This window comes from Rhodamnia argentea, chromosome 2 (genome assembly GCF_020921035.1).
Source record: "Rhodamnia argentea isolate NSW1041297 chromosome 2, ASM2092103v1, whole genome shotgun sequence".
Lineage (NCBI taxonomy): Eukaryota > Viridiplantae > Streptophyta > Magnoliopsida > Myrtales > Myrtaceae > Rhodamnia > Rhodamnia argentea.
In genome coordinates this window covers 32,029,664-32,049,091 of record NC_063151.1, presented here as the reverse complement: position 1 = coordinate 32,049,091, position 19,428 = coordinate 32,029,664, and the positions used below count along the sequence as shown (strand labels likewise).

The 19,428-nt window shown below is 42.2% G+C and overlaps 2 protein-coding genes across 4 annotated transcripts; one reads left to right on the top strand and one right to left on the bottom strand.

Annotated features, from left to right (window-relative positions):
- Positions 1–62: 62 nt before the first annotated feature.
- Positions 63–2,405, bottom strand: LOC115737942 (pentatricopeptide repeat-containing protein At3g21470). The gene has a single exon (XM_030670384.2). The coding sequence runs from the start codon at positions 2,236–2,238 to the stop codon at positions 580–582; it is 1,659 nt and encodes a 552-aa protein (XP_030526244.1). The 5' UTR covers positions 2,239–2,405; the 3' UTR covers positions 63–579.
- A 14,629-nt stretch (positions 2,406–17,034) lies between these two features.
- LOC115735601 (bidirectional sugar transporter SWEET1-like) lies at positions 17,035–19,128 on the top strand. 3 transcript variants are annotated; one of them, XM_030666956.2, is made up of 6 exons: positions 17,038–17,200; positions 17,395–17,431; positions 17,716–17,811; positions 18,093–18,372; positions 18,478–18,597; positions 18,735–19,121. In XM_030666956.2, the coding sequence occupies exons 1-6, from the start codon at positions 17,167–17,169 to the stop codon at positions 18,936–18,938; spliced, it is 771 nt and encodes a 256-aa protein (XP_030522816.1). In that variant the 5' UTR covers positions 17,038–17,166; the 3' UTR covers positions 18,939–19,121. The 3 variants fall into 3 exon arrangements, with proteins under 3 accessions (XP_048130453.1, XP_030522816.1, XP_030522790.1); XM_048274496.1 differs by lacking the exon at positions 17,716–17,811 and having other exon boundaries at positions 17,035–17,200; positions 18,735–19,128; XM_030666930.2 differs by lacking the exon at positions 17,038–17,200 and having other exon boundaries at positions 17,343–17,431; positions 18,735–19,126.
- The last annotated feature ends 300 nt before the right edge of the window (positions 19,129–19,428 follow it).

The following is a 19,428-nucleotide window of genomic DNA, read 5'->3' as shown; positions in this document are numbered from 1 at the left end:
TCCACCAACATGGCTCTGATGTTCAGAGACTTTGCGCTTCCTTTGTCTAGAGTCCAGAGCTTGGCTAATTCAAACTCCATTATATGTCGAGCTTCAATTTCTTTTCAAGGTAGAGGATGAGATTTGGTGAATGATCCTCATTTGTATGAACAATGGGGACCTTTTCTTTTCCTACATACATCTACGAAAGCAGCAGGCAGCACGATGCGAGTACTAGACATGCCTCTTCCAAGTATTTGCAAGCCTGATGTAGAGTAGCTTTAGCACTATGCCCATGGCTAAAGACACGACAGTTCTCATCTCTCTGTGTCGACCCAATGAATATTTGCTACCCCGTAGTTGGGCCTGGTGTTTTGACTTGAATGCACGGTAGTTAATAGACTTCACCACTGGCCAGCACCGTAGAAATTTAGTCTCAGCATATTGTCCAGTATGACATGATATTTTTTCCGTGATGAGTAAACACCACTTAGGTGAGTAAACCTCGAGAACACTAAACACTGCTAGTTCCCCACTAACCCCTCTGAACATTGTATAACATGGAATAAAATACTGTGGGAGGAAAACTGGCCTTCACAGTCACCAACCTTCACAGCCAGCAACCACTGCAGAACTGCATCCTGGCACTTTCTGAAAACCTTCGTATCCCATGACTAATCTCATCCTCTCGGCCTTCTCCCATCTATCAGAAGCAGCATAAATGTTTGACAGTAGCACATAATGAGAGTCATCCGGGGAATCTTCATCATAATGAAGTGTTCTAATGTCCTTCAAGACATCCTCTGCCATCTCCAGATTTAAGTAGATTCTGCATGCTCCAAGCAAAGCACCCCAGACTGCATCATTTGGTTCCACTGGCATTCTCTTGATTAGCTTAAAAGCTTCTTCCAATCTTCCAGCCCTCCCTAATAAATCAACCAAGCAGCCATAATGCTTAACCCTGACTTGTATGTTGCATTTATCCATCTTTGAGAAGATTTCCAAGCCTTCATCCACAAAACCACCATGAGCACATGCCGATAATACAATGAGAAATGTTACTTCATCGGGTTTCTGACCTGAGTCTTCCATTTTCAAGAAAAACTCAAGAGCTTCTTTGCATTGTCCGTGAATGGCAAAGCCTGAAATCATGGAGTTCCAACAAGCACAGTTTTTCTCGGACATCCCATCAAAAATTGATCTTGCTTTTGTTATATCCCCGCATTTGGCATACATGTCAACCAGCGCACTCAAGACAAATTGGTTAAGATTAATTCCCTTCTCCTTTATCATATCGTGTATTTTCTTACCAACACCCAATGATCCAGACTGACCACAGGCTGATAGGGCACCGACCACAGTAACCTCATCAGGCTCTAATCCTTCAGCTTGCATTAGGCTAAATGCTTGCAATGCTTTGTCCGAAAATCCGTTCTGGGCATATCCAGAAATCAACGCATTCCAGTTTACCAAGTTTTTTACTGGAATTCTGTCAAAAATCGCCTCAGCTTCCTTCACATCACCTCTCTTGCAATACCCAGAGATCATTGATGACCACACAAAGAAATTTCTTTCTGGCATATCTTCAAATATTTCCCTCGCTGATTCCATCTCTCCATTGCTCGAGTATCCGTCCACCATTACAGTCCATGTAACTACATTCCTCATCTCCTGGGGAACCTGATCAAAGAGCCTCCTAGCAGTCATTGTATCTCTGTTCTTAGCAAACCCATCAATCATCTCGACCCACGTCACTTGGCTTCGTGCTGGCATCTGTTCAAACAAACATGAAGCTGACTTCGTATCTCCATTTCTCAAATATCCACCGAGCATAGCGTTCCACGTCACAACATTTCTCGCTGGCATTAAGTCAAACACCCTACGCGCATCGCCGACATCACCACACTTGGCATACAAACCAACCAGCGAGGTACCCACGACGACGTCGTGATCAGACCCGAACTTGACAGATTCAGCGTGCAAAGATTTCGCTGGACCAAGCAATGCGATAGAAGCGCAAGCTTTGGCTACCAAAGGAACAAGACCTGCAGTGTAGCTTCCCTTGCAGCGAAATTTTTTATACACGTGAATTGCTTCCCTCGGCGTGCCCTGCTCGAGGTGCTTCCTTATGAGGAGAGACCAACATGGTTGAGCTCTTCGGTCCTGGACTGGGCTGGAGAGGGCGTGTTGCACCCCACAGTTCGGGTACGAGGTTCCTCCGTTAGATTCTTGCAGCTCTCGGGACAAACTGGGTCTCATGTCGGAAAAACCGTCGACTTTAGCTGAGACATGAAGGTGCGAAGAGAAGATACTCCGTGCTCTTACGAGAGGCCAAGCTCCATAACGACGACAAGAACACTGTCCGGTCTTCTCTACTTCGCTTTCTCCGCAGCAACTACACTACATGGGGAGCTATCCGAGGAATGAAAACCGGCCAACTCCATGTACAACTTTTGACTTAAATACATTGAACATTTATACGATATGATTGCGGCCGAAAATATTATGCCTACGTAGGCTCGAAAGAGTATAGACTCCACATGATGGATGGGCCAATTAGGTCTGGTTGAGCTGAGATAGCGCAGGAGCGATGCGTCCCTCTTTGTCACCCAACTCCTTGCTAGATTCGACGTATAGTGTTGCGGCAGATAGAATCAATCACAGCACGCGAGTTATATAAAAATTTCATGTCTTTAGCGAGGTTCAATGTAAACTCCGCGGATCATTGAAAATGTAATTGACTAGATCTGTATTAAAATTTTCATATTATTTAACTATGAACGAACCCAGACAACATTAAAAAGGCTTGTTACCCTACTCGGGCCGTCCATGCCAGCCCAGTCGATCAGGTTTGTCTTTTGACATCCCACAAAAATACTAACATGAAACGTTTGGCTGATGTATTATAGCATATGGGGTGACATTGATTACAAAGTTAAGACCTTAGTGCGAAATCAAATTTAAATAGAGGCAGAGAGTAATTAAGGAAAAAACGTAACATCCAACGATTAGTTTGGCATCAACAAATAATTTGGATGGTAGGATGAGGGAAGCCCACTAGGGCTCGCCATCGACACGAAAATATCGACTCTGGCTGCGGTTCACTTGCATTCTCCTGAACTTTATCTTTTAGTAGAACGATCTAGATTTGGATCTATTGTCTGGACTCAATAACCCGGCTCGATCTCTCCCTCTTGCTCGCGGTTTTTTTTTTTTTTGTTGTTGCTCTCTGAACTGCTCTGTTTTTGGCTTCATAGACTCTTCCTTCCTTCGAGACCTCCTCAGGAAAGAAAGACCTCTCTCGCCCCTCGAAAATCAGAGAGCTCTCCCTCTCCCTTGTGAACGAGCTCTCAGAGCTCTTTTTTTTTGCCAACTCTACTGCTTCTTCCTCCTCTGCGGAGCTCCCTTGCGCCTCAGATTCTCTCCCTCTCCTTTCTTTTGCTTTTTTTTTTTTTTTCCTTCTCCTTTTCTCTTCACCCCAAACGAGAACCAGTGAAGAGAGTCCAAAAGGAAAGCTTCGTCCTTTTACAAAAGGTCTACCCCGACACACACGAGGCCAACCCCCTCGGGTTGCGACGACGGCAATCGACGCACGACGGTTTGGTCTCGCGCTCGCACCTGAACTCTCTTCCCCCAGAACTCTCTCTCTCTCTCTCTCTCTCTCTCTCTCTCTCTCTCGATTTGGCCAAACGACGACATGGATTTTTTTTTTTTATCACCAACGACATGGATGAAGGGTTTCAACTTTTCCAACATTTTCCCAGTTCGATTGTCCCGTGGCTGTGGGTGAACTGTAGCAACGTAGAAATGCATATCACGAAGAAGAGGAGGAGGAGGAGAGAGTGCAGATCTGGGCTGGGAAGGGGAAGTAAAAAAAAAAAAATCGAAAATTCGAAAGAAAATGAAAAAAAAAAAGATATGAATTGGTAAAAATATAAAAATTTAGATTTTTTTAGATAATTTTCTAGAAGAAAAAGATTAAATATATCTTAACTTCGAGCACGTGTGGGCTGCCTTCTGAGGCATGGAACTGAGGGTGGGGACGCTGGGCTTCAGGCACGTGGACTCCGACCCCATATCGCTCAAGACTGGATTGTGGCCCCGTTAAACCGTTGTCAACTTCAAACTCGCAAAACGTATTTTACGATCATGAGGTTGTGGCTGAACTGCAACTATGGCGAGCGATGTTATTTTGACGATGAGCCTAGATGAGTTGCGTCCAGTGGTATTAGAAACAAAGTATGGAATTTGAGTTTCAGATATGTCAAGTCTTTGACCCACATTGCTCGAGTCTAGTTTGTTGCATTAATAGATAAGTTTCACGCAACGTTAGATCCGCATATCGGGTTTTACGGCTCTCTGGATGTGGGTGAGTCACGAACGATTAGAGCAGACGACATCGTGCTGACAGAGATTCTATGTGGGTTTAATTTCCTTTAGTTACATGTGAAAACTACCGTGGGATGCTATAAGCTTTGGATATATCTTCGATTCCACATCATCCAAATCTAGATCGTTGTACTAAAAGATTAGTTCAAGAGAATGCAAGTGAGCTGCAGCCAAAACAGATATTTTCGTGTCGATGGCGAGCCCTAGTGGGCTTCCTTCATCCTACCATCCAAATTATTTGTTGTTGCCAAACTAATTGTTGGATGTTACGTTTTTTTCTTCCAAGGGGAATGACAGGGAAAATTACTCAATCCATCCAAAATATATTTGTACGGATGCCGGTTCAGTCCTACATTTTCTAATTTTGTCAATTTAGCCCTAAACCTTTGCGCAAAATTCCAATTGACTCTTTCAGGACAATTTTCGCCGGAAATCGCTAACGTGACAGTGTGCTATTTGCCATTTTAGTTCTAAACCTTTTTGCGAAGGCTTTCCCGTTTACAATACAATAACTCAAAACGTTACGCGAAATATCTTGCCATCGCAAGGATGGTGGCCTCATCACCATCCGCTCCCTCTTAGGTCTCATACCCTCTGCATTTTACAAATAACTTTATGGGTACTAATCAAATGAGGCAATGCAGCGGTATTTTATAAGATTCACACTTAATTTTGGAAAATGAGTTGTTTATTAGGCTCCGTTTGTTACGGGAATAATTCGAAAAAAAAATTTCCTAAAGATATCATTTGTACAGCTTGAAATAAATAGTCAATGAAAAATATTTTCATAATGGATAACAATTTATGTGTAAACATTTTCGTGGAAGATGATAATAGATTTCGCTCATTCATTTTTGTAAGCGATATAAACGATCATTTTTAGGAAAATATTTTTCAAATTGCTCATTTTCCTCGAAACAAATGAAGCCTTAGTTAAAAATTTTCTTAATAATTGACATGCGAATTTGCTCATCTCACCACGATGTGGATATAACCTATCTATACCATTATGTAATGTGAAGAGAGCCCTTTACTTTTAAAATATCACAACCCTTGTTTTCTTTCCACATATAGTAACACTAAGTTGTTTTATAACTATTCTTCCAGGTAAAATTCTATTTTATATCTCAAGCATTTCAACTTGAATACTCGAGTATTCTTACCAAAAACAAGTTCAAGTCTCAGAAATATTTTCTCTTTTATATATGTGCACGCGCGCGTACGCTCACAATATCTTCATACCATTAATAAATTCAATTTTTTTAGAATGAGGCGATTTCGCAAAATTTTCAAATGCCGTTTTTTTTTTTTTTTTTTTGCAAACGTGCAATGTTGGATTGTTTGATTCTTTGTAATGCTTTTTTTGCTAGTGCATATTAACAAAAGGCATGGGCATATGTAGTACTGGTTGTTTGATGCAAATAAGAAGCAAACAAATATATCAAAACGAGGGAACACATGAAGGCGTATATAAAACCACGAGATAAGGAATGTGATATTCAAAGATCATACATATCCATAAAGCCAAGCGAGTATTCATCGAATGTAGCAAGTATATTAAATATGGATTGTTAAATTTGGTAGGTTCCATCAAATTTAATTTAGTACATATAACATAGGATAGGAAGGAAACTCCTAGCCTGACAGTATGACAGCAGTGTCGATTATTTCTAATCACACGATCTCCCAATCAATTAGTGTTTTATGCAAAATACACGATGACGATGTGCGAGTCTACGATTGAGATTGTACAATCCTTAATAATAATGTCAGAAAAGTATTTCTCTATAACATACTCACCAAATAATTTCTGCAAATCCATTGCCAAATTTGGCTACGGAATCTGCTGGCGAGGTGCAACTTCACAAAAGAATCCGAGGCTGGTCCTCCAAAACTTGGATTGAAACAACTACATAAATCCAACCTTCCGATACCCTCCACCACCTTTTGATATCGTGGTCATCACTTTCATCCGCAACACGAAAGTTTGATAATGTGCAGCCAACGGAAAGCTCCCCAAACAAACAGAAAAGGAGAAAAAAACCCACACCCAGAAACGTGATCATGTTCAATTTGGTCACAAGAATCCAAGAACTCCTTCATGCATCTAGGGGTGTAAAAAAAGCCCGCGCCGGCCCTACTCGGCCCGACCTGACCCGGCCCGAAAATTTCCCCTAATTTTCGGGCCTTTTGGGCCAGCTTGATACTATTAGGATCGGGTCGGGTCGGGTCGGGTCGGGTCGGGTCGGGTCGGGTTGGGCCGGTCGGTTCCGACTTTTTTTTTTCACCCACATTTTCTTTTTTAGTTACCTTATTTTCATTTTTATTTTTTATATTCTCTCATTCGACGGACATGTCAAGTGATTTTGATTCAAAAAAAGAGAAGAAAAAAAAAGAAACTAACCCCCGACTCGACCACGCCCGAAGAGGGTTCAAAGGAGTCAAGCTTGGCACCGTCAAATTTCGAGCCGGCTCAAGCCTGGCCGAGACCCGACCCGACCCGACCCGGCCCATTAACACCCCTACATGCATTCCTGTTCACGAAATGTGTGCGTTTTCTGCGTGTCGTATCGTCATCATCATCATCGACGAGCGAGCTCCACTTTCGGTGAAAGCAAAGTGAACCCAAGCCCTTGTCGGATCATGGCCATTCCATAAGACTCTGCGAGCAGAGTTTGGCAATCTTTTCATTCTCATGAATAAAAAGAAGAGGAGTTTTACGTTTGTTTCAAAAATGGACGTCATACACGAGTCCATAAACCGATACATATTGGGGAGACCACCGAGATGGAGCCCGAATTCAAACTTGTCTACATATCCAGTTGGATCCACCTTCATTCAAATGTTTAAGTCAATGAGATATAAATAAACTAAGCACCACGCTAATTTTTTGATGTGAGACATTTTGAATGCAACTGGCACGGTGCATGTCAAAACATATAAATGGCCGAGTCTTCAGTTGCACGACATAATTATTTCCATAGTCACAAGAAGGTACTAGAGAGAGAAAAGGAAATGATGGGATTGCTAGGACTTGGTAACGACCACCATGGCTCCTAGTGTTAAAGGAAATTCATTAACGAGAGAGAGAGAGAGAGAGAGAGAGATTGCTGGGACTTGGTAACGACCACCATGGCTCATAGTGTTAAAGAAAATTCATTAAAGAGAGAGAGATTGTTAGGACTTGGTAAAGACCACTGTGGCTCATAGTGTTAAAGGAAATTCATTAAAGAGAGAAAGAGAGAGAGATTGCTAGGACTTGGTAACAACCACCATGGCTCATAGTGTTAAAGGAAATTCATTAACGAGAGAGAGAGAGAGATTGCTGGGACTTGGTAACGACCACCATGGCTCATAGTGTCAAAGGAAATTCATTAACGAGAGAGAGAGAGAGGAGCATTTCTATTATCATATCTATGAAAAAGGTGGCCTTCCGAAGATTCCAACGTTAGTGCGCACTTGTTCGTGAAAAGCTACACAGATCGTTTGGGACGGTGTGTACCGGAAAACGGGGGGCAAATCTCATCAAACCATCGCTAGGATGCCACTCATCTCAGGGATCACAATGGAGATTGAATACCTCTTCAATGGGAGATTAAATTAATTGAGCCAAACGGAAAAATCGTCCAAAAAAGCAAAAAGTTATAAATTTGTTGCAGTTTTATCAATTCAGTTCTAAATTTTTTAATTTTGACAATTGAGCCCTAAACATTTTTACGTTTTATTAATTAAGTCTGTCGAGCCGCTTTTGATTTGAAATTACTGACGTGGACGCCGACCGTCTTACGTGACATGGTCGACATTAATCTAGCCAACTAAAAGACTTTAGTGGAAGAGATGTCCTTCAAAAGGTTTAAGTTGATAGATTGAAAACTAGTTGGATATGGACTACCATAGGATACACCAAGGTTCGAGTTAGTCGATTCTACGCACTTATAGGATACACCAAGGTTCGAGGTAGGGGTGTCAATAGTTCGGTTCGGTTTAGTTTTTTCAAAAACTAAACCGAATCGAACCATTAAGGTGAAAAGCTTGAACCGAACCGAACCCGCCCTGAACCGAATATGAACTTAACCAAATATCCAATTTAGTTCGGTTCGGTTCGGTTCGGTTCGGTTTTCGGTTCGGTTTTCAATTTTTCTTTTTTGATTTTTGGTTTTAATTTTCCCCTTTTTTTTTTGCACAACCGATTCACCGGCCCATCACCACCGCCCCCAAAATTTAGAGCCCCCACGGCCTCGGGCTTGGTTCGAAGCAAAGAAAACCACTCCACCGGTTCTACCCCAACGCGCCTCCCCACGGTGTCCGCAACCTCACCAGACGCGAGCAACGACCGGCATAGCGGGCGGTTGAAGTTCAAGTGCTGGAGCCACCCGTTGAGGCACTCGAGCTCTCGCAACTGCTCACCCTCCTCTCTCGGCGTAGAGAGGCACATCGCGTAGTCGAGCACCCCGAAGCCCCTCGCAGACGAAGGCGAAGGCGTCGCAAGCCCTCGCAGCCACGACCCACCCTTACGGTGGCCGACAAGGGCTTGAGCGACGGCCGTGAGCCCTCTCCTCGCGAGATCCGGCCGCTTGACGGAACGATGATTAGGAGGTTTCACGAGAGAAATTGAAGTCACGGGTGGGTCCTTTCTTGGTGATGGAATTGGAAGAAGCTCGCGGTTCACCGTTCAATGTTCCCGTCTTAGCCCGCTTTGAACTAATTGCGTTGACCGCCATAGTTGTTGTTAGCGAGATTGAACAAGCTCGTTAGGATTGATTTTGAATTTTAGCCTACTGAAAAAGTCTTGATTTATTGGCGACAGCGGCGGCGGCGTTGTGGAGGCGGCGAGGAAACGCGGGCGATGGGTAGGATGGGGGTGGGGACGATGGCAGTGGTGGCATTGGTCGTGGTGGCACGGGTGGCCGTGGGTAGGAGTGTGAGGAGCAGGAGGAGGTGGAGGTTTTTGGCGTGTTGAGGGAGCTCGAGGCTTGCGAAGCGCCGGTGGGGAGGCCGAATTAAAAGAAAAAAAAAGATTTTCGGTTCGGTTCGGTTAAACGAACCAAACCAAAATAAACCGAACCAAAAGAAATAAATGGTTATATTTCAATTAATTGAACCAAAACTGAATTGAACCAAAAATGCACAAATTTTTGATTCGGTTCGATTCGATTCGGTTAATAGATAAGGTCAGTTTTTTGGTTAGTTTTGACACCCCTAGTTCGAGGTACTCGATGCTACACACTTTCGCCCATGCAACCTTTAACTTATTATGACGTACCTCTAGCAAGGGCTCGAAGTTTCGTCACCAAGCAGGTCACTCCACAAGTGCTCAAATGGAGGCATCTTCGTCCACGGGCTCTTATTGAACGCGTATTGTAGCGTGACTTATACCAAAGGGCACAAAATGCGGCGCAATGAATGTGTGAAAGGGAAAGTAAACAATTATTACTCCCCCACATTTATTATTGCTTTGAATAGTGTGAGAAAGAGTCCACCAAAAAAAAAAACCATGTCAGTGATCTGAGATAGCCTACCAGACAGGAAACTGCAGAAGCTTTCGAGTTCGATTATTTGCCCGGAACATTGGTTGCCCTAAGCCCCCGCAACACTCTCTGGTGCAATCTCAGCCACGGGAAGGTTTCTAGGCATTTTTGGCTTTGTTTCCTCCCTTCCAGGGCAACGTACGCATCATAACATTCAAGGCTTCAATGCCAACAATAAGTTCACCACCCATAAGATTGAGATGGAGCCCTTCTCAAATCGAGTGTCTTTGATCCCACATGCATGCACGAGGAGGTGGTGTTGTCACTTTTGACTCTTTGTCAAAGGAAGATTTTAGATGGGAAGCTCAATTTGTTCTACACACAAGCTGTCGGCGCATTACGTGCGCGCGGATGGAGTTGGGATTTTGTCGATTTAGGGATAGATTGAGCCTATCAATTGAGATCGTGGAGATCAACTTTTGACCGCTCGATTACATGTCGGGAATGGCGGATCATAATCTCGATGTGAGAGTGTTAAATCCATGCGATAGACGTTGCGTGACGTGCATGCATCGAGCTTATCATCGGCTCGCGTGTAATGGAATAACTCTTCTATCATTAATGTGGCTACAACACAAGGGACCTATGTTCAAATTCACAAAGAAGTCCAGAATGTGCAGCTATTCAATGGATTTTTATTGTCCTACCTCTCAAAATGATTAAAAAAGAATTTGAAAATTGCAAAAACAAAAATGGAAAATGCTTCATCAGACTCCAATCAAGCAGAAAAAAATAAAAGATTATTTCCTAAGGCAAATATAAAAAATCTTCCGGCATGCTTCTCCTAAAGTTTTTATTAGCTTAAATAATTACAAAATAGTACTCCTCTCGAGTTTTGATTTGTGTAAAAAAAATTACCATTTACAAGATTAAAAAATGTTAAAAAGAAAAGACACGAAACATGTTCTTCCACACCTTTCTCTCGCTTGTTGAGTCTTGCAGTAACTACCAATTCAAAATTAATGAGGTAAATATGGGACCACGTCAATAACTATAGTTATTAAAGCACAAGGATATAATAAAGTAATAGATCAATTGTGGAAAAATTACCGGATAAAAAAAGTTTTAACCTCATTGTAATTGTGTCAATTCAATCATTTTTTTTTTGTTGCATATTTAGTCCTAAATATTTTGCATTTGTGTCAATTCAATCCATCCAGGCAATTTTAACATGACATACGCCGACAAAGTTGATCTCACCGGCCTCGGGCGAAGCTCTCCCCCACCGGCCATGACCTCACCATTGCTGGGCAATTGAATACCCTAGGTGAAGCTTGCCTCGCTGTCGCGGGGCCAAAGTCGATGTGATAGCCATTTAGAAGAAGTACACCGTTTGCGGAATCCCACGTGATGATACGATACTTTAATTAATCTTCGATGTGAACTTTTTGATGCTATGTATGAGTGCAGGAATGTGCGGTCGAAGGATAAAATGAAATTGCATTAACAGGCAAAGCTGGTCAAATTGGGGAACCCCGAATTCTTTCCACATCCGAAACCGGCTGCGATGTTCGCCGGGCGGGAGAATTTACCTGTTCCGTAAATGCAAAGTTGGATTGGCTCGATACGTCCTATCTTTCGGATTGCGGGTCGAACTTGACAACGGGCACGATGACAAAACTTTGCCCTGGTCCGATAGATGCATCCGCTTTCGACCTGATCGAGGTTTATCAATTCCATGGATTTTGTTGAATCATTCCTGCTTAAGTTAGGAGGGAAAAAAAAAACTATCCAGAAGACAACAAAATCAACCACATTTCTCGGAATGATGGCTTCCATTGCTTACAAGAATAAGTAAACGAAAAATATTTTCATTATTTACATAAATGTTTAGACACCAATTACTATCAGTAATGAAAATGTTTTCTGTTGAATAATTATTTCAAGCGAATATTTTTTAACTTATTCATTTTTCGCGAAATAAATGGATATTTCAGGACGCACGGAACACTGATATTGGGATCAGAGCGGAGGAAGTTCTGACATTCAATTTTTAGTTTGGAGTGCCAATTTTCTTAAGCATTGCTCTGTCCTTCGTTACAAGAGGAAACGCCTCCAATTGGACCGCTAAACTCTGGCCAAAACCTCATGCGCCCACCTTATATGCTTCAAATCCCTAGAATCTTGTCCCGTAAATAGAACGTACCAAAAGACAAAAAAAACATTGAGGAAATTATAACCAACAAATCTCTGCTGAAAGAAAATAATTGGCTTTACTAGATGGTAAGTTCAGCATTAACCATATGTTATCTCAAAAGATTTGGGGAATTTATCGAAATAATTTTTAAATCTATTTGTGTGAATGTCGATTCGTTCTTAAACTTTTTAATTTAATTAATTTAGTCGTAAACTTTTGACGATTTACCAATTTAGTCATTTCGATCAATTTTAGCCGGTAGTCACTTACGTGATGGTCCAGCCAACAATGTTAGTCCGGCATGGCAGGAGCACCATGGACGTGGGTGATTTTCGCCATTTTTTGAAAAATTTTCTTTTTTCTTTTTCCTTCATTTCTATTTCTATATTTTTTCGCCCTTTTCACTTCTGCCGTTCGCTGGCCACATGGAAGGTTATTAGATGGAATGACTACATTGGCAAGTCGTCGAAAGGTTCGGGACTAAATTGATTAAAATAAAAAGTTTATGACTGAACTGTCATCTGCATAATAGATTAATGATTTTTTTTTAAACTTTTCCAATAAATTTTGGGGACGGCATCTGGTGAGAAATTAAATTCATGTTGTTTCCACCACGGACGTACTCAAAACAGTGCATGTGAAGCACGTGCAAAATTTCGCGAACTAACACGTAAAAGTATAATAACAAGAGTAGTAGTTTGAGTAAGGTACATCATCGTCTGTCCAAAAAAGAGAAAAAGCAAGGTACATCGTGTCTCCATAGCGCTTGGCAATCGAATCACGGCCGAATTTGGAGTCTCGGCTGGAAAACTCGGCCAAACTAGGCGTGCATGGAATGGTGGAGCGACGCCGCCGTTCCTGAGCGTAAAGATCGCTCCATGCATCTAAATTTAGTGAGAAAATTATTTAAGAAGCCTCATCTATATCGCAATTATGTTAATTAAGTTATAAAAATTTTTTTTTTACTAATTGAGTTCCAATCCTTTCGCATTTGCGCTAATTCAATCCCTCCAATCAATTTACGCCGAAAATCGTTGGTGTGGCGTGGCCGACGCCGACAAGATGTGGCCGGCGCTTACGTGGATAATTTTTATTAATTTTTTTTAGTTATTCTCTATTTTTTATTTTATTTTCTTTCTTTTTTCTTCCCTTCCTTCTTCCTCGATCAAGCCGGTGAAGTCGACCTCGCCCGCCCCTAGTGAGCTGCGACTTCGCCGTCTCTAGGTAAGGCTCGACCTTGCCCCTTGCCCGCGACGACGAGGTCGGTACCGCCTCGCCCAACCATGGCGAGGTCGACCTCGTCGGCCCTCGCCATTGGCCAATCACCTAGTCCGACAACCGGCTAGAGGATGAAGGAAGAGAGGGAAAAAAAAGAAAAAGAAAAGGAAAAAATTGACCAACTTGATCGAATTAACGCAAATACAAAAAGTTTGAGATTCAATTGGCAATAAAAAAATTTTTGATTGAATTGACTTAATTACAATAGATTTTAGGACTTTTTCGGTATTTCTTCCAAATTTAGATGGTCCAATCATGTGAAAACCGTCGTTGACTGCCACTACCGGCTCCAAGTAGTTAGAGCTACTTTTTTTTTTTTTTTCTAGAGCTACTTGATTAACAAAGCTTTTGCTCTTGACGGTACTTAGGGAGGGCAGCATTGCTACGTGCTCTTCTTCCACGATTCATGTAATTGAAACCCCTTTTCTTTTCTCAATTCGAATTTTGTTGTTTAATAGGGGTCAGCTTGATATATATATATATATATAAACAACAACCTTTGATATTATATATATACACATATGTGTATGCGCGCGCGAGTGCGATATATAAGATCCATACCTCATCTTTTTTTATGTTTGTAGCCCTCAATCATCTATACTTTTGACTGAATATGAAAATTGCGTTTTCGGATTCTAATGAAATGATTCGCACCATGCTTCTTCCGAACGTTAATAATAATTCCGGCACCATTCCTGGCTTGAATCATGGATTAAATTGTAAATACTCATGTGGAAGTTAGACGAAAGTTCAATCCACCTGTGCTTCGTGCTGGACTTGTGGAGTCCTCGAAGTTCCACGCTTCCTATATTCCTCTCCCGAGAACTTTGATCACCTCGTTAAACGTTAGGGCTTCAACATTCTAGGGTTGCACAACTTGAATTAGAGAAACACGTTACTCGACTGACAATATTCTTGAAAAACGTGTAAAACAAAAATCATAAACTTATTGCATTGGTATCAATTCAGTCATAGATATTTTAATTTCGTCAATTCACTCTTAAACCTTTTGTGTTTGTGCCAATTGAGTTCATTTGGCTAGGGGTGTGCATGGTCCAGGCTAGTCCGGTTACGGTATGAAATCGGGGACCGGATCTATAGTCCCGGTCCCCAAATTTTCAGGACCGGGAGACCAGGTCGAACCGGACCCGATCAAGACAAGCGGTCCGGTCCCAATGAGACGGCTAACACCAGCTGCTTATAGAAATTAACCTTTGGAATACATGCATGGCTAATGAGGAGCGAGCGGAAAGGCAAATGCAAGAAGAGCGAGCACCGAGGAGAGCTGCGTTACAAAGGCAAGACGCTAGCGTTGAGCGAGAAGGGTGAGTGTCGACGGTGGAGCGAAAGATGAAGATAGCTTAACTCACGTGTAGTGAGTGGAGTAAGTGTCGATTGTCAAGCAAAGGATGAAGATGGGGATTAGGTTTAGGTTATCTTAAAAAAAATTTAACTCTCTCTCTCTCTCTCTCTCTCTCTCTCTCTCTCTCTCTCTCTCTCTCTCTCTCTCTCTCTCTCTCTCTATATATATATATATATATATATATATATATATATATTCTAAGCGATCCGGTCCGGTCCCATCCACCATGGAACTTGGGACCGGACCGCTCGGTCACCGGTCTCATTTATTAGGATAGGGGACCGGACCGCCCCCCTCAAGAACCGAACCAACCCTTGCGGTTCGGTCCGGTCCCAGTTCGGTCCGGTTTGCACACCCCTACGTCTGGCTAATTTTAGCCGAAAATCACCGATGTGAACACCGGTTGTCCTACGTGGCACGGTCGGTGCTGACGTAGATATTATTTTTATAATTTTTTTATATTGCTCATTTGGTATTAATTTTTTGATTTTTTTCTTCTTCTTTTTTTCCTCTTCTTTTCTTTGCTTTTTTATTACTGTGGGTCGGCAAGAGTCATGGACAGACCCTTGCCATCCACAAGTGAGGGCCAATGACCCTCACAGCCGTCATCGGGTGCGGGCGAGGGCTCGCCGGCCCTCAATAAAAAAAGAGTAAAGAAAAGAAAACGAAAAAAAAAGAAGAAAAAAAGAAAAAAAATATTAAAAATATTAAAAAATTATAATAAAAAGATCTCCACGTCAGCACCGGTCATCGTAAGTCGTGCCACGTAGGATGATCGGCTTCCACGTCGGTGATTTTCAACCAAAATTATGACTCAATAAATGCAAAAAGTTTAGGATTAAATTGGCACAATTAAAAGGTTTAGGACCGAATTGGCAACGATACAAAAAGTTTATGCTATTTCTACGCTTTTTTCCTAACGTTGTCTACGGCATCGTTGCATGCAATAGGATTATTCAACGGTTTTACATGTGAACTCTAATTCTCACGTGCTGACAATAAGCATTCAATTGTTAGCTTTCTGGCTAGGGTTGTAAATTCAGATCGTTCATCTCACTTTCCTCCTTTCTTTCCTTTTCACGTCGTGGCCATGCGAAATATGTTCAAACCCGTTGTTGTGCACTCTTTCTCGATGCACATGACTTCACGAGTGTCCTATGCATAAATCTGTACCTTTGGTGTCGGCGAATACAATAAGAACTTTCAACTTTCAAACAAACCACACCCCCAAACCAACATCATCCCCCCTCCCACCCCCCCCCACACACACACACACACACACAAAAGAAATACAAATAAGAACTCGTGTTTGTAATTGCAAGAGTCTATCACGCCTCTTTGCGTTTCCAAGCTCAAAAAAAGGTCAATATTTTCACGTCGAGAAAATGGAAAGCTATGATTATTTCGGTGATAACACAGAGAAAAGTGTCAAAAAAAGTCTTCAACCTAATGCATTGATGCCAATTGAGTCCTAAATCTTTTGGATTTATGTTAATTCAGTCTTAAGACTTTTTGCATTTGTACAAATTGAGTTAATTCTATCGGTTTTGATCGAAAATCACCGACGTGGACGTCGGTTGTTTAGGTGGAACGGCCGGTGAGGTGGATATTTTTATATTATTTTTAAATATTTTAAAAAATTATTTAAAAATAGTACAAATAATTTAAATCATACTTAAAAGATATCCACATCAACGCCGACCATACCACATAGGACAATTAAAGTTCAAGTTAGCGATTTCGGATCAAAATTGACTAGATTGACTCAATTTGTACAAATGCAAAAAGTCTTACGACTAAATTGATATCAATCTAAAAGGTTTATGGCTCAATTGGCATCAATAAAATGTTTAGGATTGAATTGGCACAAATGCAATAGGTTTAAGACTTTTTGGATACTTTTCTCGATAACATATGTGATGTGTCAGAACGATGGACGCGTAATGAGAAAGCAGGTTTCCATTGGATGGACCCCAATCTCGATGCCCTTTGTTTGGCTTTCTTTTTGCCAACGGAAACCGAAAAAGATCGGCCACGCCATTACTCTGCTTCAGCAGCATGACCTGCCTTCGCAAAATTTGTTTACAGAGAAATGCAAAAGGACAAGAAAAACAAAGGGGAGAACGCTTCACGTGCTGCTTGAAATTGCGCCCCTGTAACATCAAGCCAAAGTTTAATACCAATTTTATAGTTACAGAGAGAGTTTTGAGAAGAAGGAAACTCTCTCCCCTTTCTCGATCCCCATAGATAAGAACGAAAGTTTATCATTGCTAGGGAGAGAACTAAGAAGGAGAAAGACTAAATGAAAGAGAGTTAGTTACCACCTTTTTCTTTATAATTCAGATCTCTATATAAACCCCGAAAGTTCCCCCATCTCCCTCTCCACAATCACGCACTTGCTTGACGATTCTTGAACTTGAAGCGGCTCTTCGTCTTTGGGGGAGGCTTTTCGTTGTTTTTGCAAGGAAACCGCTCGGGAAGCAAAAGAAGAAATGGATGTTCTGCATTTCTTGTTCGGTGTCTTTGGTGGGTTCTCGTTTTCTTGGAAAAAGTGCTCTCTCTCTCTCTCTCTCTGTTTTTCATGTTGAATTTGGTTGGACTTTCTCCTTCACAAATTCAATCTTCCATTTATCTTTAGGGTCTCGTTCTAGTTTGTGTTCTTGGTTATGGAATTCTCGAGTTGATGGACCTTATCTTTCTCTGGTTCTGTTCATTTACAGGAAACGCCACTGCTCTGTTCCTCTTCTTGTCGCCGACGTGAGTAACCCCCCCTGCAAATTTCACAAAAGATCAAGTCTTTCATTGTTCTGCGGAGAAAATGCTGTTGCTTCTTCTTTTCTCCAACTCTTTGTATGCAAATATCTGCTTTAGGCTTTGGTACAGAACTGGAACTGGGAAGGACTTCTTCTTCCCTTCTAAGTTTAATTTCGAAAGTTAAAGATTGAAACCTTTTGCTTTTTTCCTTTCCTGATTTCCCTTCTTCTTTTTTGGGGTTATTTCAATCGATATCAAAGATGAAATTGTTGTGGCTGATGATGCAGGATAACATTCAAAAGGATAATAAAGAGCAAGTCCACAGAGGAGTTCTCAGGCATTCCCTATGTCATGACCCTCCTCAACTGCTTGCTTTCTGCTTGGTACTCTTCTCGTGCCTTCTCTTTCTTCTACCAACTGCCCTCCCACTTTCTCTGCTTTACATTGCACCAACTCTAGGCATTAATTTGTTGCAATTTTTGGTACCATCTACAGTTAAAGTCTTGTGCAGGGTGAAGTGTCCCATCCATGATTTCTATAGGACTTGAATGCTTGTGAATGACATGAAAATGGACTTTGAGTTTTTAACTCAAAGTCAATTTAAAAGGCTTTTACAAATCCCCAGTGTTTACGTGCTCATGTGATGCTATTAATCTGATCGCAGGTATGGCCTTCCGTTCGTGTCGCCGAACAACCTTCTGGTGTCGACGATCAATGGAACCGGCGCCGCGATCGAATCCGTGTACGTCGTGATCTTCCTCATCTTCGCCCCAAGGAAGGAGAAGGCCAAGATCCTGGGCCTCCTCGCCTTCGTGCTCGGCGCATTCGCCACCATCGCCTTCGTGTCCCTCTTCGCTCTCCACGACCACGCGAGGAAGCTCTTCTGCGGCATTGCAGCCACCGTCTTCTCCATCATCATGTACGCTTCGCCCCTGTCGATCATGGTAAGCTCTAGCACCGCGTGATAGTTACCCTGTTTAAGCGCTGACCGTTGTTTTCAATAACAATTCTGATTCAACTTACTCTCCCCTTGTGTTGGTGACGTGCAGAGGCAGGTGATCAAGACAAAGAGCGTGGAGTACATGCCCTTCTTCTTGTCCCTATTCGTCTTCTTATGTGGCACTTCCTGGTTCATCTATGGCCTCCTCGGCCGTGACCCGTTTGTCGCCGTAAGCTGTTCATTTTTTTTTTTTTCTCCGTCCATTTTCCTTAGGCCACTTTTTTTTTGGGCCAAAATCTGTTTCAAAATCATGACGAATTTGAGGATTTTTGTGTGTGTGTGTGTGTGTGTGATGGGATCTGGCAGGTGCCCAATGGTTTTGGATGTGGGCTTGGGGCAGTGCAGCTGATATTGTACGCCATTTACCGTGACAACAAAGGCGAGCCCAAGACGAGAGTGAACAACGACCGGTCCATGGATATGATGGGCGAGACAGGGAAAGCTGCCGAACGTGACCCAGGGAAGGATCAGCTCAATCCGATGAACAAACAAGTAGATGAGCAGGTTTAGATGATATATGCACCAGTGACATCGTCAGTTAACACCTCGCATTCCATGAACTTGTTTGTACACTCGAATCGAACCCGACCGAGAATCTTCGCTAGCTCAGCTCTGTGGTCCAAACACGCAGGAGCTACTACTTTTTAGCTAAATCTTTCCGTTCGCCTCGAAAAGTTTTTTGGTATCTTGATCGCAAAGAAATCGACTGTCGCGTCCAACTGTTTTTTGGTATCTTGCCCTGTGCCTCGTACATTTCTCTGTCGATTGCGCATCGCTCCAAGTGCTTGATTCGACTATCAGAAGCCGGTGCTCGTAGTCTGCCATGCGGGCAGACGTCAATCAGACGGCAAGTTGATTGCACAACTTCAACGCACAGCGCTGCCCATTAAAGTCTCTCTGTCATGCGCAAGCTCATGCGAAATACTATAATGGTCTGCTCGTGATTCTACAAGAAGGTAATGTGAAAATGCACATAACAAATTGACCAGAGTAATTCCGA

Excerpts from the sequence above, each read along its gene's own strand:
- LOC115735601 (XM_030666930.2), top strand. The coding sequence starts at position 17,358 with ATGGACCTTATCTTTCTCTGGTTCTGTTCATTTACAGGAAACGCCACT. Across the intron at positions 17,812-18,092 it reads AACTGCTTGCTTTCTGCTTG|GTATGGCCTTCCGTTCGTGT; the intron begins GTACTCTTCTCG and ends ATCTGATCGCAG. Across the intron at positions 18,598-18,734 it reads GCCGTGACCCGTTTGTCGCC|GTGCCCAATGGTTTTGGATG; the intron begins GTAAGCTGTTCA and ends GGGATCTGGCAG.
- LOC115737942 (XM_030670384.2), bottom strand. The coding sequence starts at position 2,238 with ATGAGACCCAGTTTGTCCCGAGAGCTGCAAGAATCTAACGGAGGAACC.